This window comes from Triturus cristatus, chromosome 6 (assembly GCF_964204655.1).
Source record: "Triturus cristatus chromosome 6, aTriCri1.1, whole genome shotgun sequence".
NCBI classification, from domain to species: domain Eukaryota; kingdom Metazoa; phylum Chordata; class Amphibia; order Caudata; family Salamandridae; genus Triturus; species Triturus cristatus.
Window position 1 is genome coordinate 1,526,380,807 of NC_140589.1, and position 24,168 is coordinate 1,526,404,974.

General features: G+C 43.5%; 1 protein-coding gene across 2 annotated transcripts in view; it reads left to right on the forward strand.

Annotated features, from left to right (window-relative positions):
* The window catches only part of SLX4IP (SLX4 interacting protein), a 555,936-nt gene that overhangs the window by 11,058 nt on the left and 520,710 nt on the right, over positions 1-24,168 (forward strand). For both annotated transcript variants that reach the window (XM_085612687.1, XM_085612688.1), the window contains exon 2: positions 9,014-9,067. In XM_085612687.1, the coding sequence (XP_085468813.1) occupies positions 9,041-9,067 (27 nt within the window). In that variant the 5' untranslated portion in view covers positions 9,014-9,040. The remainder of the gene's footprint in view (positions 1-9,013; positions 9,068-24,168) is intronic.

The following is a 24,168-nucleotide window of genomic DNA, read 5'->3' on the forward strand; positions in this document are numbered from 1 at the left end:
ATATTTTCAATATATATCTGTGTGGTGTCCTTTCATTGGTATAAAGGGGGGTTACATTTGGTAAAACAGCCTGCTTAACACGCTTCACGAGTTTAGCCCCAAAGACTGCTTAGCCTACGCTACCACTAGGGCAGCTACTCCGAAAAGGTTGACTTACAACCACACCAAAAGGGTTGCTTGGCATGGTACAAGGTGGTCACTTTAACTAGTGAACATCATATACCAGGCCAACTTCTCACATATAGCATGAAGTCGACCCGAATTGGAGCACTTTACGTGAAATAGCAGTTTTCTTCAAAGTGCTTATAACAATGGGCAATGATGAGAATGAGAACGTTTGTTTTGTTTACCTGTCACAAATACTTTCTTAAAAAAACAATGGGCTATGGTGGGGTCTGCAAATGTATGCATTTCTGTGAGCTGCCGAGTTTAACACAGAACTATAGTTATACTGAGTTTGACACATAATTTGCAAAATGTGTCAATTTCACAAAAATTTTTGTTTCCAGTTCAAATTGAAATGTGCCACATCATTTTTATAGTTTTTTGCATAATTTAGATAACTCACATTAGGGATCCACTTGTTAGGGTTCTCCTGCATATCGCTTACGCTGTGCTTGTGAAACATATGGCGCACACCTTTCATTACATACGTGTGTACTTTTAGACTTGCTTTCTGTTCAGTGCAATGTTTTAGATGGTGCATCCAACAAAATGTGCTTTTCTCTGTGATTTATAAAGGAAAGCAATACTAAAGTGGCTTCCTGTACTTTAGTGCTAGACAAAATATAGAAGTGTTGTTGGACAACATTTTGAAGAGGAGCTTCAGGACAGCATGATTTTCATTAAGTTATCGTGTGCAGAGTAAAATACATGGCCAGGCTGTGCTGCAGTAGTATATAAAGTGTAATGTGCATCATCTGCCTTATGTGCACTGCATTGTGAGAACCGCATGGTGCACGCAGTGTTTCCTTTGTGCAGAATATGCAATATGCAAGAGTTTGTGAACGCCGTTTCGTTTTGGTAGCTTGATGTAGGGTATTTGTGTGTCCCCCCTCTCCCACTACTGAGAGCACACGCTCTCCTTATGCTGCGGACGAGTGTGCACTGTTCACCCGTACACTAAACATTTTTTATATTAAATATTTTCAGTATGGTCGTTCAAATATACATATTCTCCCCTTAATTATAGACAAGGTCACAAAAATGCTTATAACAGTTTTTTTTATTATTTCTTTGCAACATGCTGCACACAAGCCCCACTGCTCTACAACATAGCTTAAAATGCATTAGCAAAGCCAATAGTTATGGCTAAACACATATAATGTCCCAAAGACGAGACCTGTTGGCTTTGCCAATGCTTGTTTTTCTTCCTGAAGGGGCCAATACAATATAACATTGTTATGCAAGCTAGCAGCAAGAAAGACTGCGCTAACATTATTCTGCCTGAGTTTGTTGTTTAGGGATGTCACTAAATTATTGTTTCTTCTTTTTTCTGTTTTGTGGTCTTTGGTTTAAAGAAGCATGTTTTAGGTCTTGTTCAATTATTTAATAAACTGTAGAGAATCAGGAAATATCAAAATCATATTTGATATTTTGGCTGCTTTTGAGTCTTTCACTGATAGGTAAAATGGCTGGTTTCATAAGAATCTTTCCCAATATGTGCCATCACATTTACCCACCGAAAATGGGTTAAACCCTTGATACATCAGCCCCCAGTTTCTAATAAGTCAGTATTGATAGTAGGGCAATTGCCAACACCTCAGGCTTTAAACATTCAATGCAAGGTATAGTGACAAGTATATGTGAAAAGAGTGCTATCACCAAACATATGGGATAGTGGTGAAAACATGACAACAGACTTTTGGAAAACATGGAACGCAGTGTCACTTGGAATGCTGCTGCTATAAGGTTATTTCCAAGTTCAACTAAGATTGTTGTGATTTTTTTTGTATTTGCAGTGATTCAGCTACGTATATGAAAAAGTTGTGTGATGACCTGACAAAATCAATAGCTGAGCTGAAGTGCATCCCTGTAAGAGATCCTTACCACTTGTTAGATGGTATGCTGAAAGCATCTTTACAATCTTCAGAGTTAATGAAGAATATTATTAACTTTTTAGTCCATTCCGGTGCACTGTTTTGTTATGCGCAGGAACTAAAACACAAATATTTCTCATTTTGTGCTTTGTGTGGAATCAAAGAAAGTCATCCCAACTGTGTCACTTAGCTGATGGTTCTCAGTCCAAGGGGCTGTGAATGCTATATTTTCCATGTTATAGAATTTTTGCTGAGTGATGATGCCAAAGGCAAGAAATGTGAGGATCTTTGGTCTCATATTGATAGTGATGTGAAAAAAGTATACTGTACTACATTCTTAGATTTTTCCAGGAAAACATAACTGCTGTAGTGGTCATAATGAAAAACACTAGAGGCTGAAAACACCCTTGTCTGCCAAGAGTTCAGCATAATTGATGTATATGTGAAACATCTTCTGAAAGTAGGCTAGATGACACCTTTAGTGACTTTGGAACTGCAACATGTTCCATGTTAGAGTGCTTGCCACTTGGTAAGCCAAGCAATATTGAAGAGCAACTCAGGACTTTATTTTACAATGTATGAGAAATGGCTTCCAATGAGGCATAGAAATGTTCCTTCACCAACCATGGCATTTGAAGTCAATGAAACCTCACTGTTGTACTCTTACAGGTTCTAGATCCCTTCCATAAACTGGAATTTTATCGGTAGTTTTAAAAGTGCCGCTTTATTTCTGACCGCTTCAATAATGCTGAGGGCATAGGCGCCCAGTTCAACGTAAATGTTGCAGAACCTGTCCAGAGAATCGCTGTCTTCAAGTGCACCAGTATTGGCATGGAAAGCTATGTCAGTGGCCAGAGTTAGCAAATTGTGTACTGGCTGTTTTAGCGTTGACCGTCTCAAGTGCCAATGTTGAGAGGGCCTTTTCACAGAAAAAGTTTTACATGGGAAAAAAAGAGCGAGTGCGCATGAACAAAGACTCATTGAAGAAATATTGTATGGTCTTCTGCAATAAGTTTGATTTGAATAAATCTATTTGGACCTCATATACACTGTACGTACATTGTCTATATACCATGCACATTCAGTGCAGAAGCAATAATAAAAGCAGCACTTTCCATAAACACCGGAAAAACACTTTCTTTTGTTTTTAATGGCGCGAAAATGTGTAACCACTGATAACCACTGTTTTTTTAAGGTATTGAAATCACTTGAAAACACTGAAAAAGCCCCACCAGAATTGACCAAAAATAGAAACTGAAAACAGGAAAGCCTAACTATAACCATGCAACCCAGTCAGTTCAGCACCCAGAACCAGCCTATAGTTTTGCTACCAGGCTATTTTTTTTATTTGCCTGACTAGTATTTTAATGTCTCGGCAAAAAACAAAAATCACCCAAAGCTGGCATTCTCTCCTCTTATCAGTGCACCTTTAAAACAGGAAATATATAAGTAAAGCACTTTAAAATATGTTACAGAGGTTCTTTGTTGGTCCGAAAGCAGTGTTAAAAAAGAATACAGACTATTTGTATAAAGTCCTGTTTATCATGTCTAGGCTTCTGCAGAATCTTCAAACAAGAACAAAACGCCGGAATTATTCCCTGAGAAAGGGGGCGGCCATACTGGCCCATCCCTCATCACCATATCCCATTCACAGCACAACTCACTTGTGACAAGTGCCGCCTCGGTAACTCACTGCCAGGATGAGCGCCAGGGTGTTGTCATCGGTCCATCCTTGGGGCGACCAGGAGGTGCACTCATGTGCTGAATATTGCACAGAGAGTCCATTCCTTGCGTGACTTGCTTTGCTTTAGCACGTGCAATGATCTGTTGCAGCTGAAACAAGGCTGCCTCCCACCACCCCATATCTCACTGTGAGTGATATCTGGGACCAATCACCACCTGCCTTGTCCCAGACTGGGGGGGGGAGGGAGCAGGCGCATTGTGACTGCCGCAAAATAACACAGGCAAGGTACGGCCCCAAAATCCATGTGAATACTTACTGTGGGTCTGGTGTGAGGTGAGTGGAACAAACCTGCCCCTTTTAATGCAGTTCCTCGCAGATGAGCCACTTGCAGTAGCAGATACCCTTCACTGACCCAAAATATGCTGCACTGCATACTAGACCGCTGGAACTGTGCACAGTGAACAAACACAAAGGGGGCAGGAGATGGGCTGATGAGCATGGACGTCAGCAGCCACCTGCAAACCTATCTTAATTTTGAAACAAGGAGTGCTGCGGTGATGCAGACCACAACCCTAAAATGCGTAAGTCTAATGCCTGATGCGTGGTATTTGGCAGGGCTGTTCATGGAGAAGGAACTGAGCGTTTCTCAAAACCCAATTTGCACCTTAGATTTTTAGTTTCTTCCTTAGGTATGAGCAGTGGTGGGGGAAAGGATTCTCCTGTTACAGGTCTAGCTCATACTTTCCCTGCAACTCTCAAAAATATTTCATCTCACCCCTTCCAGCCAGATCGCCCAGCCAGATCGCCTAGTGTGGAGATACCGGTCAGGTCCCACCTCTCATGTGTCTCATCAGTTTCCTTCAGTCTGCTGCCCTTCCAAAGGGGGTAACCCTAGAGTGCCTGTTTTGTCATCTCACATATTTTGTGGCCTTGGCCCATGCCTCCAAACAGGTACCTGTACAAACTACTATATATGTAATGTATGTGTGTGCTCACTTCCACCAAGGACCGTTCTAATCTTATTGCGGGGTCATCTCTAGGGGGAAATCTCTTTTTTGTTTATTGTTTGCAGCTGGGAGGGCTAATAGTATGCCTTTAAATTGGGGGCGGAGATGCCACCACTGTTGGAGGCATTTCTGTGCAAAGTTCGCAGGCTATTTGGGGGGGATGGGGCTCCATCCTAGAGCAATGTGCACAGTCTGCTGTCCACTCTATCAAGTAAGATGTCAGGGATTAAGCAAGGGGTATTCTGAAGAATATATAGGAACGTGGGTAGGGTGAACATCTTGAATAAGGAAGCCTGCCCATAAGTGAAGCCTGCTCATAAGTGAAAGGCCCATAAGTGAAGGCGGCAAGCATGTCCCTCTGTCGATAAAAAAACCTCTATGTTCTTCTCCAGAAACTGGGCCATCTTGATCCCATCTTGATCCCTAAGTAGCAGAATCCTTCCATCACTACCTTAATGTTAACTGGGGCTAGGAGCTTTGCATTCCTGTCCACCAATGTAAGCAAAGTTGATTCTTCCCAGTTAATCCTGTATCCTGTGTGTTTTTCCAAGTTGTGAAAACCTTAAAAACCGCTGGTAACAATATTTCTGGTTTGGAGAGGGAAAGCAGGATGTCATCAGCATTAATACCTTTTCTGTTTCGTCCACCACATCCCCGAAATGGTGGGTGGGGAAAAATTAGCACGCCCCGGGCGTGGGGCACACGGGAGATGCGGGGAGCGAACCAGGGGCAAGAGGGCGCCCAGCTCGCTCCCCGCGACTTTTAAAGAGCAGCTGCACCAGGGGTCGCCGGCCCAGCCGGCCCGCCCCCCGACCGACCCGCCCCCCTGCCCCGGAAGCTGAACAGCTGCTTCCGGGTCACGGGGGAGGCATCAGCCTATCGGAGGTGGGGGCGCGCCGCGCGCGTCATCGCCCCGCGACGCACCCCCGACACCGAAAGGCCGGGGGAGGGGGGGCGCCGCACCGCCATGTGGGCGTGAGGGCCGAGCGGCCCCCACTTTACACATGGTCCGTGACTGGCTACCCTCCCCTCCCAGCTTTCCACACCACCTTGAAGGATTGACATAGGCAAGTTGTCTTTGGAAGGCGGGGGACCCCCCGGCCGTATTTATTATACAAAACAATAAAGGATGAATATCAACATTACATCAATTATGTTAAGAATACGCAAAATTCATGACATTAGATTTACAGTATTGAAGACAAATATCAAAGGCTAACCTTAACAAACGTCTAATACAGCGTGTTTCCTATCCGAATCTAACATCCTGCCTGAATTTTGCATTCTAACATTTCTGGCCGGACAGCAAGGTCGCTAACCGGTGTCAAGTCCTACTAACCACGCCCTTACCCACAGGTGCGCATGCGCGACAGGGGACCGCCTACCCCGTCGGCATCGTGAACTCCATTTAACCAACAAGGAGGGCCCTTACATTCTGCGTCATATGCTGACGTGATGATGTATGTGCGGGGTGGCTACCAGCCTAAGGAAAGCGTGACTCCCTCCCCTGCATTTTTAGCAGCTAGCGGATATTCCTGCCCCTGAAGTTCTAGGAGGGACCAGTGGCCCCTCCCCCTGGGCCGCCCCCTCCGTGGATGGTGACGCCCCCCCTAGGACCTTAAATTGCTGCTCACCGATCATGACCTTACCGCCACAGGCCAGCATGGTTTCCCGACGATCTGGCCCCCCCACAACTCCTGCCTAAAGGTCATCCCTACCTATGTCACCCCTGATTCTCACCCCGGTTGCCAATGGCTCCATGCAGGGGCTTTACAGTAGAGGGGTCAGTGGGCACCCTTGTTGGGTGACGGTCCGCTTCTGTAGCGCGTAAGTCTCTGACAGCACTTTGTTCACTGTCATCCTCACCATTGGCTTCCTGAATAGTTGCTCCAACCAGAGGCCGAAAACAGAGCAAAACCCAAATCTCCTCAACACCTAATGGAGGTATATCCAATCTAAAGAATCAAACGCTTTCTCTGCGTCTAAGTCCAAGAAGGCTAGAGGCTCCTGAGGGTTCCTTTGATAATCAAGCCAGGTATGCAGTTGGCTGCAGTTATGCAGTGTTGCGCGATCAAGCCTGAATCCAGTCTGGTCACTGTGGACCAGGCGAGATATGACTCTCGCCAGTCGAAGGGCCAAAATCTTAGCTAAGATTTTCACCTCTGTATTCAACAGAGGAATTGGCCAATAAGCGACGCATGCCGTTCCGGTTTTCCCATTTTGGGAATTGCAACAATTGTTGCATGTTGTAGGTCAGGCGGCAATTCACACCTCTCCCACGCTTCATTGAACATGGCCATGAGGTATGGTCCCAGGATGTAGAGGATGCTTATTGAACTCTACCAAGATCCCATTACGACCCAGGTTCTTTGCTGAGCTGCATCTGTTATAAAGCTTTTGCTATTTCAGTGAGAGAGCAATCCTGGTACTGGTCTACCCTGCTGTTCATGTCTAATTTCAGGATTGGCAGTTCCTCAATAAAAGCCGCTCTTTGTATAGTGCCCGGTAGTCGCTATGTCATGAGTCAGTGTGTTGTATGATTTAAGCAGGGCCTCTGGTTGGTTTAATGTTGCCTGCTCTCCAGTCTCAATATAGTGTCTTTCGCAGACTTTAATCTTATTTTCTGTCTTAACTATTCTTTTCTCTTTTCAAATCTTCTTCCTTGCTATGGTGTTTTGGGCCTTGTCTCGGAGTACAGTCTTACACGCTTCCCAAATGTCTCTGAGCAGGGCACGGAATCTCCTTTTTCTTTAAAATAAAGCAGTGGGTCTGTAAGAAGCTCATAGATCACTCTATCTTGGAGCTCCCATCTATTCAGGTACAGCTTACTCCTCCGGGCACTGCTTTTGTCTCCTAGTGTCACGTGCAGGGGGGCATGACCTGAACTTCACCTCGGTATGTATTCCACTGTGAAAATGTTGGGGCATTCCGAGCTGGAGCAAACACATAATCCAGCTGCAAGAAGCTCCCATGGACCCTTGAGCAAAAGAAGTATTGCCTTCTTTGGAGTGTTTGGCTCCTCAAACATCTTACAGGTCCCCTACGAAACTACTCAATGGGTCATTCTAGCTCCTGTCAACCTGAAATGGAGGTGTAATTTCTCGCCAGGATCGCCACGTTTCTGAACCCTCTGCTGTATCCAGAATGTGCCACGGTCACATACTGCCCCATTAAGTAAAGGAACACTATTGCCCACCAACTGCATTTCCTGCAGCAGTACCAGGTCCAGGCCTTGTCATCTAATCAATTGTGTAACCACCCCTCTTTTAAGATTACAGAGCAGGCCATTAACATTCCATGACAGGATGGTCAGTTGGTTTGAGTCACCCGGACCTGAGGCATAGCTTGTGGCGATGGCCTTGTATCGAGTCCACTCAGCCTGTCTTGCTTTACACCCTCCCTTCAGTAGATGGATCAGGAGTGGCACTGGAACCGAACCCAGTCAGGTTGAAACTGTATATCATGCTCAATCGACTTGCGCCATTCATGTCTTCCCTTGGAGAGCCTGGACCAGGCACCACACTCCTGGTAGGACCAGTTGACAGTGTAGCTAGTCTCCTAGTTTGACTAGTTTTGAAAGCGAAATTGGATCCAGGAATATTTTAGCGCCTTACAATATCATTTTTTTGCCCAGGTTTTTGTAAAAGTGGGCTTTAAGAATGAAGGGCTTGTTATCCTTGTCGCCTATGAAAAACTAGTCTTGAGCTGGAAACTGCTCATGCACCAAATATTGCGTTTTCTGGGACATCTATCTGGAGAGAGTTTAAAGGGGAATATGTAACTGGTAGCAGTGCAGTGTGGTCCATCGAGAGATTCTGTTGACGACTTACACCATGAGGCCGATGCCCAGTGATTTGTAACAGGCTTCCAAAAGAATTTTTCAAATTAGTTATGGGATTTATTTAATTACTTTAAGGAATATTACACGTCGGCATGGAAGGATTATAATGTCTCCCTACACCCATTTTGTGCTTGCACAAACAGATGCTTGGCTCCACAGATGAAGGATTGCACGAAAGTTATGTGCTTAAAAGGGATAAAACCTGGATGTTTGCTTCATATGGAAATATATTTTTCAAAGAGTATTTTATCGTGAAAAATGTAACGTACTACAAGACCATGCACTTTTAACATTTTCTAATGAGCACTTCAAATACATCTGCTGGGTGTTAAATTAGGATATACATAGACTCGAGTCCTTAGCACGTTATTTAGCTTTGAAGCAGGCTATTTTCTAGCATATGCTTGTTTGTAAATTAATCAATTTGTGTTCATATTTATAGGTTGCTGCTGAGATTGAGTCTTCCGTCATGACTTCAAACAAATTAGTTGTTAAGGTAATTTTTCTGTTTTATGTTAAACGCCTTGCTGTCACGTTTTTTATTTGATATTGGAACTGCAGTCTTTAATATTTCGTGTTTATTTGTTAAGCACCACTCTGTGTTTCCTGTTTATAGGAGCAGGCAAGATGCCAGGATGAGGAGCAGCCACTATGGCCAGATAGAGGGGTTCGCATTAATGGCAGAACCGATGGGGAAGTGTCATAACTCCAGGACGGAGGGCCGTTCAGGATAAGCAGGGCAGCGGAGTGGACGGGGAGGTAGACTGGAGGCGTCTGTCGGTGCGGTAGAATGACGTGGGTAGGATATCGGGAGTAGTCAGGATGGTATGCTTGAGGGACCAGTTAAAACCGAGGCAGATAGATGAGACGCAAGGAGCAGGTACGATGGTGCTTTGCCTGCCCTGTTCAGGATGAATGGTGGAGGGGTGATCAGGACTGAAGGACAAAGAAAGCAATCATGGTAAGATGGTTTAGAGGCACTCGTGGTGCTAGTATGGTGGGGCCGCCAGCATTGTAGGGTAGAGGGGCAACACAGCTGGAGGGTTAGGCATGGGGGTAGGATGGATGAGACAGTGAGGATGCTTTGACGACAGGGCGGTCAGGAACCGAGATTGGAAGTAAAAGTCAGGCCAGTAGGCTAGAAGGAACAGTCAGAATGGCATGCTGATACCGCAGTCAGAAAGATAGGATTGATGGGGAGGTCAGAGTGATGACATGTTCATGGCCTGGCCAGAATAAAGAATGTTTGAGGAATTCAGGATGGATGAAGCATTCAGTGGGATGGAGGGAGCAGTCAGCTTCGCATGGAAAGAGAGAGAGGACATTGAGAGTCCGGATAAACTGAAGTGGAATGAAGAGGAAGGTCAGGCACATGGACGCATGCAAAACAGGTGACTTATGAATGCACATTCACAAACATACTTTTGACATAGGCACAGTCCCACTAAGAAAGATAAGCACTGAAATCAGCATTAACACAGACCGACAAGTCCTCATCTCCTGCACCACCCTCACTAGTGGCGGCATTTTTGATTAGCAGCATGATTTTCAATTTGTAGCCTGTGCTTGCTGAGAAGTGTGGAGTTGTAGGAAGATATAGGGGTTGAGGTGGACCGTGATTATCAAACCAGGCTGCATCTTGGCTGTCCCCTCTGAATCTGTTGGCTAAGACCTACAGTACCCAGATCCAAACCGAGGTGATCCTCCCTGAATGGTCACTAATGTGGTGGTAGAGCCTTAGGGATGGGCTAGATGGCTGGGGTAACAACCACCAACACAGAGCCCTAGCAGTGAAGTCTGGGAGCAGTTACATAAAATGCGCCCCCCCCTCCCCTCCCTCACAGGCCACATAGCTAAAGGTCACCCGGCCTAACCCCTTGCTCCCCCCGCCAACCCGCTGGTTGTGTATTGTGCAGGTTTAGGTCCAGACTGGAGTGACTGCTGTCTGCATTTCCAGTTGCGAGAGAAGGCCGAAGGCAGCTCCCTGTTTTACTGTCCTTCGCCCTGTGCTCAGCGGCCAAGAAGGCCCCTCACTGCCCTGTTCCATCTTATTCTCCAGTAGGCCTCTTCCATCCACTACACCTCTCTCAACTTTATCTCTGTTTATTCTTACCTCTTTACTTCTTCATCTCTCAGTGCGCCCTCTCCACCTTGTTCTCAGCCCTTTCTCAGTACGTAACATCTCTTTCTCAGCCTTACCACTTTCTCTCTTTCCTATCTCACCACTCTCTTCGTCACCTCACTCTGTCATTTCTTTCCCTACCTCTTATCTCTCTGTACAGCCCACTGTTTTCTATCCCTCACTACATACCCTCTCATGTTACCTCACTTCTCCAACTATTTCTCTACTACTGTTCCCTCTGCCTTGCCTCTCACAATGTCTTACTCGTTTCTCACTAGCTCTCTTTATCTCTATGATTATCTCCCCCTCACCCACTTCTGGTGTCTCAGCTACCTCACATCTCTCACCCTGCCCCTGTCTGTTTCTCCCTCTCTCTCGACCTCACTTCTTTCTGTAGATTGCTCCTCTCTCTCTGCTTAACATCTGTTCTTTCTTTCTACCATTCACCCAGCTCTATACTGTATTTTCTGCCTTTCTACTTTCTTTAACTGACCTGTATCTTACATTTTCTCATTTATCTGTTATTGCTGTCTCTTTATCCTGCATCTTTCTATACTTCTCTCACTACCTCACCTCTCTATCTACCTCTATTCACCTCAAATTCATCTCATCTTCCCCCGTGCGACTCTGTCATCCTCACCCCACTCCATACTCCCACCCTACATTTTCTCCAACCCACTTCTAGTTCGCTGTACCTCGTAAACGCAATCTTAAACCTTACCATCTTTCTCTCTGGCCACCTCACCTTGGTCTCATTACCTTATGTCCCCCCTACCTCACCTACATCATCGCTAACTTTACCTCCCTTCTTCCTCTGCTTCACTTTTCTTTATTTACGTTTCTCTTTACCTCAATGCCCTTTTCCTGCCTGCTGCACCCTCCTATTTCTCTTAATCAGCGTAGTAAGGTCTAGCCCAAAAAGTATATGCATTGAAAGAGACGCAAGTACAAGACAAGGAAAGAGAATTAAGAAGAAATCCGATTTCACCTCATGAAATGCTAATAATCCTCAGAGCAGTGTCTTGATTTTCAATGGTGTAACGAGAATGTCCGTTATGAAGCAGGATTTTAATTACATATCTCCTGCAATTAAAGCTACACCTTAAAATGCTGCCTGAATATGTCCTATTTTAATATTATGTACTAGTCCTCTAAACATCCACCATGTTTTTCTTTGCATGTTTTTCTTACAGTCGTAGGAACAGCTTAGATAAATATCGTGTGTGATATTGTTGCAAGTCAAAAACTATAAATCAAAGCGAAAAATTACTTTATAAATGGTTGTTGAAGATTTCGTATGATACTGTTTGGTTGGCAGACTCCTTTTAGCTTTATATGATGAAAGTTTAACTTATAATTAAATAGTATTTGGCATCATGAGGGCTTTAAATAGCTAAAAATGTGTAATAAATTCAAAGTTGTTCCAAAATATGGGGGATCAGGGGCCCCTAAAATACTTAAGATGGCAAGCTTTAACCAAGCTGTGGGCAAGTTGGAGATGGGAAGCATTGTCTTTGGCTTAGCATGATGCTAGAATGTGTCTGGTAAAGTAATCGCAGCTGCAAGATTTGCACAAATGCATTATTTCCTCCCTATCCCCCTTATTTTTTGCACTCATGGGCCCTGGTAGCATTAAATCAAGGGCATAAGGGAGAAATAAATTGATGCAGTAAAACAGTGGTTAAAAAGTAGAAACTGAAGATTTTGCTGCTTAGTAAACATTAGTAAAGGAAAGTGGAATGTAGCGCAAAGTTTTAACTAATGTTCTGTATTACGTATATAAATACACAGAGAATGAACGCTAAGCATCCTTACCAAATTGGGGATAATAATGAGCAAAACAGTCCCATTTACAGTGATTTGGCATACTACAAATTATAAACCAACATTGTGTTCTCACTGGCATAGGTAGGCGTGATCACACCTTACCATTAAGGGAACACTTAATGGAATAATTTGTTTTTCAAATATACAAAGGGTATGCCATGGGACATTCACAAGGTCTATACTTTTCTAAGCCCCTGTCACTTGTAATGGACAGTTTAAAAGTAGTTGTTGAGAAAAAGGGGACCCCTTCATAAACAATGAGTTTGCTATACGCAGGGATAGACACATGTTTAGATAAAGAACAATAGCAAACTACTAATTAAAACCATCCAAAGTGAGCCAGGCGCAACTCTGCAAAACAGGACAGAAAATTCAACATAACTCAATGTTACTTGATAAGCAATATATAATTATTTATTGTTCTTTTATACAAAAATAGGAATGGACCATCAATAGGAATAAACCATGAATAGAGAAAAAAACGGTGATGTAAATATCCTATTCAGAAAGCACAAAATGTAGATCTGGTATAAACTAATTTCCAGAAAACAAATGTCACACGGTCAATATAATGGTTGATGGAAACATAGCGGCAGATGGAGACGACGCGCGTTTCTGCTGAATTGCCTTCTTCAGGGGACTGTCTATTGAATAGAAATAGAAGTTCAGAAGACGATATTCACTTCTTGGTCGCTAAAATATAGCTGTTGGTATTAGGGACCATCTAAGAACATTTTTTTGAGTGTTAGTGGAGTTCTTGAAGTTTACAGAATCCGCCAGTTTAGTAAATCTGCCTTTACATAGAGGAAAATGAGTCTCTATGGAAAAAATAATAGTTATCACTAAGTTTTAGTTATGATTGTTAGGCAGTGGTCTCTTTTAGTCTTTTATGAAGATACTCACACAACATAGGTAAGATGTAGGTCTAATCAAAGCAAGGGCTATGAGGATATTCACAAGAGAGTACTTTAAATTTTAAAGATGTATTCAGATTACAGCCCTTATTCTTTTAAGTTTTATCAGGAACCAGAGAGTTCTTCTGGAGAGATATCTTAATGAGGCAGAGCAAAAGGATGAAGGCGGGAAATCATTACGATGCGGCTTATCCGATGTACCGACGGTATTCCTATTGATGGTCCATTCCTATTTTTGTATAAAAAAACAATAAATAATTATATATTGCTTATCAAGTAACATTGAGTTATGTTGAATTTTCTGTCCTGTTTTGCAGAGTTGCGCCTGGCTCACTTTGGATGGTTTTAATTAGTAGTTTGCTATTGTTCTTTATCTAAACAGTTTAAAAGTAGTCCAGTGTTGTTTTGTTGCCTGCCAAGTCATCCCTGAAAATCATATGGTATGTTTTTCATCCTGTAATCAATATGCTTGCTTGATAAACAGGGTACTGGATTGAGCCCTGAATTAAGAACCACAGTGTCATTCAGGAACTGTCATGACTGATGGTGTACTAGCACTAAAGCACTAATGGGGTGCCTCATTGAGACTTACATAAATTGAAAACCTGCTCCTGAATTGTACCTTCATTGGTATAAGGAGGGTCACATTGACATCATGATGATAAAGTAGATGGCAAATGTCTTAACAATAATGGGTTTCATGTAGAATCATGTTTTGACTTTGAAGTTCTCCATGTCGAATGACATGCTCTTTTCAATCACAGCAAGGTCTTTTACTTTGCGTCCATCATGAACACAAGTATGTCACTATGTTAAGTTTTATCATTGTTTTCCCTTGGCTCTTTCTCTGTGGGGGCCTTGGAAAGAGGAGAACTGGCTTATAACACAATAAGTCATTTTCTTCCCACTCCTGAATATTCCATCTGTGCATCTCTGGATTTTTACATAATTTCCCTGTCTTCTCTAGAAAATTCTTTCCTTATCCCTAAGATATATTTTTGACATCTGCTGGTATATTTCACACTCTCAGAGAACTCATAACGTGAATTTCTCTCAACCATCTTCCTGCCATATTAAAGCTTTATAAACATGATTGAAAACACTATTATCATGGACAGATGTTGAGTGTAGTACCAAAGCAGACGGCTGTGAAAAAAACTATTAAGAAAAAGATGAAAAGTTGAAAGTTCAATGATTCTTCGAACAGAAGCTAGAAAAAACAACTGAGCAACTTCCACTGCAAGGCATGTTGGCAAGCTGCTGGTGTCCTACAGGGTTAATTTTCAAATGTTGGCTCCAGAGAGCTTCTGCCTTGCTGGCTCTGCAGCCCTCGTTGTTCATGTTTTACCTGTGGGAATAGCAACATTCATTTTATGCAGTTCGTTTTTCTATAGAGTATTTTTAAGCTTCAGTGGGCTAAAGAAGAAAACATAAATGAAATTAGGTAACTTTATCCTTGCACAAGATGCAGTATTGGTCAGTAGTTAAAACATGCTGAGTTTAGTAATAAGACGTTTTTCATTAACAAAATTGTCCTGGGATCCTGCAGGCTATTAAATTGTTTATAGTTTCAATATCCGTACTTCGCCCAGCCTCGCCGTGCCCAAGCCCTCCCTCTCATTTCCACATATTCGGCTGGTCGGAGTAGTGTAGCCTACCCACCATCACCTACCACTCCAGACTCAAATCGGAGTGCTATGAGTAGATGCAGAAAATAAAATTCTTTAGATCACATCCACTCTTTTCACACCCTAGCAATGGTGCCATAAGACCTGGAGCAAGCAGGGAAAATGCACCCTCTTGTCCACTGTATGGTAATAAGACAGTCCTATAGGAGGAGCAGTGGAATGCCTACTCATTTGGGATAGCTTGCCACTGGATCTGCGGCACCACTGATAGCTGTGTCCTCTTCCTGGGATCACATTTCCAGCTGTCTGCTATCTTGGTGCAGTTGGTGCTTTTGTTGGGCTTTAAGCACTAATCCATTCTTGAATGTCTTGTCACAGTAGAAGGCAATTGGGTAGCAAGGCAAGAAGATGGGCTAGTAAGACTAAAACATACATGAATTGCTTTCTCAAATTTCAAGTGGTCAACTTATTATGAATTGATTTGTGCACAGAGGTCTCTCTCGCGACTGAGCAGGACTTACCATTTTTCTAAATTATTTTGTCTTAATGACACCCAGAGTACATATGTTGTAAAAGGTTCTCCGGCTCACAGTGTAGCAGACTGCCCTGGTGACAACAATGGCAAGGTGGCTGGTTTTTGTGGTATTAATGCTGGCTTGTTGACGTAGATTTTCCACAATATTTTGCATGTGTGCCAGACACAGAAATCGACACAGAAATAATAGGAGAGGGTGAAATCTCCGCTTCTAGGTTGGTGAATAGGATTTGTAGTATATGTGCAGTGCTACTTCACATACTACAAAATACAGTTTATGTGTAGGGCCTAAACTGCGGTTTCTACACAAGTGGGACAACCTGATGTACGTAGGTCAGCTCGCAAAGCAATCTGTAACAGTCTGAAGGAATGAGTTGCCTGATGAGATGACTGCCTTCTTAAGGACTTGTGCTTTATGTAAGTATTGCAAGCAAATAGTAAAGTAATTGACTTATTCAAGCATTTAAGGCATCAAAAAGGTTGTGTAATAAAAAAAATAATGTAAGTACTTTATTGTATTTTTGTTATATGGCATGCAAATAGTTATGCTGTTGCCTGTGCAGCTTTGTAGTGTTTTACCGTGTGCATTTTTATGAACTCTCATATTTTATAATAATATTTTGCTTTTTATGTTACTCTTCATCCCACAGTTGTTGCCATTTGTAAGTGATGTAAATAATAGGTGCTAATAGTCCTCAATAAATGGTAGATTACCATCTTTGGAAGGATGAAAGGCTGGCGTGGTCTTGTTAAACTAGGAATGGATGGCCTGCAGGTCACAGCAGTTGCTGCATAGACTATTAAACAGGTTGAGCTTTCTTGCCTGGCTATGGCAAAGGGGGCCAGACATGAGATTTTAAAGCCTTATGATCCCCAATTGATTTTTAGGTATGACTTTTGTCGTTTTATCAGCATATATATTACAATTATAAATAAAGATTACATTCTTACATACTTTATATTGACCACTGCAAGCTGTCATTATGGACACAGGGTCCAGTACTGGGCTAGAGTGTATCAGCCTAAGCATTACATTGTTTGCTTCAATTGAACTAATTAGACTGCAACACCTGATACCAGTGATTTGTAGGTGAATGGTTAAGGGCATGGAAGTCTCTGAGTGAATGAAACAAGTGGTGTAGTGATTCTAATACACACATTTTGAGGGACTCTTCATCCATTGGTCTGTTTAATTGTCATTCAGATTTTGGTTCAGTCCACTATAGCACCCGGCTTTCAGTAGTGGTACACCCCACTCACCGATGCTTTCTTTTGGGGACACTGGAGACACCTAATTTAATCTTTGCCAAAGCGGTTGAGACTTCATCTGTGGTAAGTGCAGTCAGCTCCAGTAAAAGAGGAAAGGTGGGGTTGAGGTTAATGTCAGGGTTGTTATCAGGATTTTTGCTGTCATGGTATGGAAAGGAACTATGAATTGTTATAATCTTTTCTTCAATCAAAGTTGACAGCGTGTCTACCTATTCTTGCGAAGATGTGTTACAGGGCTGACCGGGAAGAGGGGTAATAAATTCCTTAAATATTTTATAAAGCTCCTTGTTGGAATTGGCACCTTTTTTAATTCTGTCAACAAGATACAACTTTTTAACATGTCTGATGTTATCTAAGAAGGCTCGGTGGATATGTTTATATTTTTGTCGATCTTCACTGGTCTTGGTTTTTCTCCATTTACGCTCAGCATTCCTACTAGACAGTTTTTCAATTTTCAGTGATTCTGTGAACCAGGGTGATGCCCTAGGCTTAATCTTGACCCTTGAAAGAGGAGCCACGGTGTTCAAGGCCAATGTGATTGCGTCCTCAAAGCTATTACTCCATGATCGATATTCTCAGTGTAAGATAGAGACCGGGGGTTAAAATGAGCCGAAAAGGTCGCTGGAGTGACTTTCCACCAAGGCCTTCTCCAGGTGGGTTCACTACTAAGGTAGTTTTTAGTGGTGGATATTGGTAGGGAGAATTTCAGCAGGTTATGATCAGACCAGAGCAGAGGGAGGGGGGATTCAACTCTGACATTGGCTGTGTTAGTAAACAAAAGTTCAAGAGTATGGCCTGCCGAGTAAGTAGGTCCCGCCACCATTTGGACTAGTCCCAATGTGTTCAGATTAGTCATCAGTTGACTTGTGCCAGGGTCTGAAGGCAGTTCCGCATGGTAATTAAAATCTCCAATGAGGAGAAAGTTATCCCCAGCTAATACATGTGGGGCAATCGTCTCGAGTAGCTGGTTTATAAAATTAGTTTTCTGGCATGGAGGTCTGTACACTAGGGCACCTCTCCAGGTTCCCTTAGATTGTATTTCAATTCTGAAAATGCACATTTAAGACATTTTTGTGGTAAAGGTCTCTGCCGGTAATAGCACAGTGGGGCTTGCCTTAGCGGGGGAACTTGCCCCCGCATCTCTGGTAATACAAGCCCCTTCCTGGAGGCCCAGAGATTATGTAGCTCTGTGCCCCCGAGACCTCGGCCTTTTATAGCCTTCTACATCATTGTCCCCGAAGGCAGGGGGGAGGCCAGTTTATAGCCCAGACTGGCTAGGCTAGCCCGCCCAATCCAGCTAACGCCATCCATTAGTATCTATTGCGATCAACCAGAATTTTGGGGAAAAGAAGTACAGGCGAGCTGGGCAACCGATGAGAAAAGGTTTCCACTTTGCACCTATTTGGGGCGTCAACTCACTAAGCAATAGAGTATACAAGCCCCACTGGAGCTCGAACAGGTGCCAGTACTGGAAATAACTTGCAGTAAAATAGGACTGAAGATGGGCCTCAGTGAGGTAGCAGCGGGGTTAGACCCTGCAGCGTGGGCGTTGTCCCAGGTGAGCCCCAGATCACGGAGGCAGCCCATCCAGGTCTGGGTGTGGCTTGTGGCCTGAGGAGCTCCCTGCTTCAGCTGTTGGCTGCCTGTTCTTGCACCTGGTGCACCATCCCCGAGCAGGAGTAAAAGCTACACTGAGTCGGCCCACTGGATAATCTCCACCTCAAAACTCAAAATTTAGTTAATGCAGGAACACCAAGACCTACGTATGACCGCTTTAGGATTTAATCCTCCAAACAACAACTTAATAAGACTCCAACACACGGATCTACAGATTAATACATAAATGCCATTAACCACACCTCCGAAGGATATGGAATACAAAAAGAGCGGCGGGGGACTTTTGACAGCATTAAAAAGAAAAGCGCTTTTCAGTTACTTGGAATCTATCTATAAACTACCTTTTAAGTTGCAAGATAAGAACCACCTCAATAGATACAAACAAGTAAGTCTGCAACAGAGGCTGATAATGACAAAAAGGAGACCAGGGTTTATAAAATTCACCAGTAATATCCATCCTACAAAAGGATTAATCGAAGATATTCAAGCCCTGCTGTACTTCTTGCCCTTCATGCTTGGACAATCTGCAAACATTTTACCCCAGTGCTCTCTCTGCTGAGAGCTCTCATGAAGGGGCAGCCATGTTATAACTCCTCATTGCCCCGACTGATTTCAAAGAAACAGGGAGATCAATACCAAGAAGCTGCACAGGGACAGGAACAAATTACCCAACACATGGGAAACATGGACAGTGGAGCTTCTCTTCATGCCCAATCTTTTGATATTAATTGGCCATCAGGTCAGTGTTCACTAGAAAAGGAGCAAGGCCACGAACAACCAGAAGCTATTGAAATATCATCACCATTAGAAAAGGAGCAAGGCAGCGAACAACCAGAAGCTATTGAAATATCATCACCATTAGAAAAGGAGCAAGGCAGCGAACAACCAGAAGCTATTGAAATATCATCACCATTAGAAAAGGAGCAAGGCAGCGAACAACCAGAAGCTATTGAAATATCATCACCATTAGAAAAGGAGCAAGGCCACGAACAACCAGAAGCTATTGAAATATCATCACCATTAGAAAAGGAGCAAGGCCACGAACAACCAGAAGCTATTGAAATATCATCACCATTAGAAAAGGAGCAATGCCGCGAACAACCAGAAGCTATTGAAATATCATCACCATTAGAAAAGGAGCAAGGCAGCGAACAACCAGAAGCTGTTGAAATATCATCACCATTAGAAAAGGAGCAAGGCCACGAACAACCAGAAGCTATTGAAATATCATCACCATTAGAAAAGGAGCAAGGCCACGAACAACCAGAAGCTATTGAAATATCATCACCATTAGAAAAGGAGCAATGCCACGAACAACCAGAAGCTATTGAAATATCATCACCATTAGAAAAGGAGCAAGGCCACGAACAACCAGAAGCTATTGAAATATCATCACCATTAGAAAAGGAGCAAGGCCACGAACAACCAGAAGCTATTGAAATATCATCACCATTAGAAAAGGAGCAAGGCCACGAACAACCAGAAGCTATTGAAATATCATCACCATTAGAAAAGGAGCAAGGCCACGAACAACCAGAAGCTATTGAAATATCATCACCATTAGAAAAGGAGCAAGGCAGCGAACAACCAGAAGCTGTTGAAATATCATCACCATTAGAAAAGGAGCAAGGCCACGAACAACCAGAAGCTATTGAAATATCATCACCATTAGAAAAGGAGCAATGCCGCGAACAACCAGAAGCTATTGAAATATCATCACCATTAGAAAAGGAGCAAGGCAGCGAACAACCAGAAGCTGTTGAAATATCATCACCATTAGAAAAGGAGCAAGGCCACGAACAACCAGAAGCTATTGAAATATCATCACCATTAGAAAAGGAGCAAGGCAGCGAACAACCAGAAGCTGTTGAAATATCATCAGCCCTCGTCTCCAAGTTAACATCAACAATGCTGATGAAAGGAATGATTAACTTTTCCAGGGTCTAATAAGCTGCTTTTACAGCAACCTATTTCTCACACAAACCCCTTCATCATTTCAGCCCTATAATGTTAACCAGAATCTCACCCCCCCCCCCCCCTTCATAACCCCACCCACCCCCAGAGTCGGAAGAAAACAGTACAGAGGGGGACCCGGACTGTTCACTCCTATCTCGCAATACCAAGTATGAGTACCCCAGCTTGGGTGTACTCAACAAAGTTCCCTCCTATCCTCAATAAACACGTCACTAACTGCCACAATCAATGCTCTCACATTGCAGGCTTAAAAATTGGAAATCCGAATGGACATGATTCAGGCGATAGCAATAGCCATAACTGAGATAGCAGACAAAATAGATAAAATGGAGGGCAAACTGGATTCAATAAATAGCCATCAAACGAATAAGTGCTCATGTCTCCCCATTGTGGAGAAACTAAGCTCTCTACCAGAAGTTTTCTCATCATTGATAACAGAACTAAAACAAAGGCTACTGTTGAATATTGATCAGCGGGGCCAACACATAGAGGACAGGGCTCTTGCCTCAGCCCTGGAAGAAGGGCCGTCCATCACTACCACTACAAACACCATTTGTGCCACCATAGCAGGAATGGATACCCCTCCCACCTAGTCTCAACTGGCTATAACGGGGCATTGCAACCAATTTGAAAAAGATCAGGCTTCAGTTGGCAAATCCCCAAATAGCTGAAGTGCACCTACGGTGCTGCTAGAAGAAACCACAGAGACATGCAGTCTTCCATCTAGAAGAGCAAAAACACGTTTGAAGAAGCAAGCTAAAAATAACAAACAGCACTGGCGTGCAAAGGAACTCCAGTCGTGGTTAGAGCATCAGAAAGGGACAGCCCCGTTACCAAGGCTGTCCCTGATATCGTTTCTCAATCAAAGACCCCTATGTCGCAGAAGCTTTTTCTAATCTTCCAAACGACGAGGTCCGCCACTAGCTCTGACAATGAACAGACAATAAAGATGCCGACCATGCAGCTAACTCTGCATACTGGAGTAAGTCACGAGGAGGAGGGGTAGAATCAAGCCTTACAGAAGTCTCATTATCCCGCCCCAGTGGAAATTGGAATGAGTAATGACACGGCGCGGTATTCAAGCAAGCAGGATCAAATGGGCCTACTACCCACTGGGGATACCACAGGTTCATTGCCATCTCACACAAACATAAATGGGACATGGGGAACTGGTCCACGATGGGATTGCACCAGCCCAATTACAATAAATGAGTAAAGTTTTGAAAAGACACACAGTCAGTATAAGAACTGGGGGATCATGGTACAAGGAACCTAGAGAATAACATCACTGTATTTACCCCTGAATATATATCCTGAGGAAGCAAGAACATATTAAACAGGGCAAACATTTGACAAATTCTCCATCACATTCCACAGTTAACACACCTCAGCACAAAAGATCTAACACCCGTACAATTTAAGGTCCTGAGCAGCAACGCAACAAAAGAATCAACATTAGTCAGATGGAAAACCAGTGCCTTAGCTCAAATGACTATAGCAGCAAAGGTCCAACATGCCAACTGGGGGATTCATATACAGGAACTCGAATCAGAAAAATACCTGCAAAGCTATTGGATCAATCTAGTGCAAAAATGACACTGTCGCAGAGAAAGTCCATACTAAGGTGTACGATGCCAGCAGCAGCTCCTAAGACATTTTCTAACCTGAGAATACGCTTTACCTTTACAAACGCCATGACGGGGCGCAAAATTACGGAGGAATTAAAGGACGCAGATCTCACAAACGATTGGAGCTGGCTGGCGACTAATCTGGGAGTACTTCAACCAAACTGTTCCTAGCACAAAGGGATCAAACAGGCCAACAACATGTGGAATGGTAAACGCTCTGAAAATAATATCCTGGATTGTATTTGTTTTTTAACAAGAAACAGTGGTCCTTAGAAAAAGGGAAGGTACATTTGGGATAAATATAGTCCGGAATCGAAACTATATTGTGGGATGTCCAGCCGGACAAACCTATTTATTTCTACAATGTAATAATCACACGTAAAATATACATACTATTGTGGGACACAGTCCTGTATCCTTTGGGGGAAAAAAGCAGACAATACATGTAAAACAATTACATACAAGGGGGCATTTCAGGCAACACGGAGAGAGCTTGTATGCAAATCCAATGTTTTGAAGCTTTTTTGTAACAGCACATGCACTTTTTTAACACAATGGCTTAATGTGCACGTTGTTAACTTAGGTCGACGACGTTTCGATCCTGTCTTAGAATACTAGGATCATCATCAGGACAAATTAAAGTTGCTGGCCTGAGCATAAGAAATTGCCCACTGGAAGCGGGAAGTGGTTCAGGGGAGGCGAGGTACCGAGACCGCGTGAACAGCTAACATTAGCTGAGCACCACCAAGGGTACAACCAGGGGAGTAGACCTGTATGAGTAACAGTTGGGAGTACTTGTCAAGGTACGTAATCCAGGGAAGACTCGCTGGCAATGCAGGAGAGCGTAGCCACACCGGGGATTGCGGTGCCGAAGAGAAAATCTAAATGAATGGACGGCACGGATGCAAGGCAACAGGGTGATACCGGGCAGGGAGTTCAGGTGCAGGGAAAGGAATTCCACCGGTTTGTTCAAAGGCAGGGTGACAATGCACTTAGATCTGCCTGGGACCTCCAGCAACAATGAGACGAGTATTATTATTATTTATATGGCGCATGAATCATCCCCCAGGGGATCTCTCGGCGCCCGGGAGGCAGGTAACATAATGCAGAATTTTTCAGTTAAAATAGCCAGGTTTTTAGGTGTTTCTTAAAGATAATCAAACAGGGACATGCCCGCAGGTCTTCTGGCAACGCATTCCAATATTTGGGGGCCAGGTAGGAAAAGGCACGGCCACCCATCTTAACTTTTTTAATTCTCCGCGATTGAAGGAGCCTTTGGCCACTGGATCTTAGCTGCTGGACCGGGGTATACCATTCTAATTTCTTAGTTAGGTAACTAGGTCCCCGTCCGTTAAGTGCTTTCAAAACTAGGCATAAAAGTTTGAAAACTTCTCTTTTCCTAATAGGGAGCCAATGTAACTCTCTCAATAGCGGTACAGATGGAGTACGTGCTGGCTTGTTCATTGCTAGGTGTGCCGCCGTATTTTGAACGACTTGTAGCCTAGAGAGCAGGTCCTCCTTCATCCCCACCAGCAGAGCGTTTCCGTAATCTAGTCTACTGACTAGAAGTGCCTGTATCAGGACCCTTCTGGTGGAGAGTGGAATCCAAGGGAAGATCTTTTTTAATGTGTGAATCAGTCCAAAACACTTGGACATGCTCCTCCATGGATAGGTTATTATCCATTAAAATGCCCAAGTTTTTTGCCCATTTATTTGGGGTGGGAGCTTCTCCAAGTTCCCCAGGCCACCACTCCTCTGTCCACAAGTCCTCAGCTTTCCCAAACAATAAGATCTCCGTTTTGTTGGAATTAAGTTGCAAGAAGTTCTTTCTCATCCATGTGGCTATTTTTAGCATACAGAGCTTGAATTTTTCTCTGGTCACCGCGGGGTCCTTCTCTATGGCGACTATCACCTGAGTATCGTCCGCATAGGAGATGGTTTGGAACCCACAAGATTTGATAACGGTGGCCAGAGATGACACATAGATATTGAACAGGGTGGGGCTTAGTATGGAGCCTTGAGGCACACCCTTGTCCACAGTTGTAGTCTGGGAAACAAGGGTGTCCAGTTGTACACATTGAGA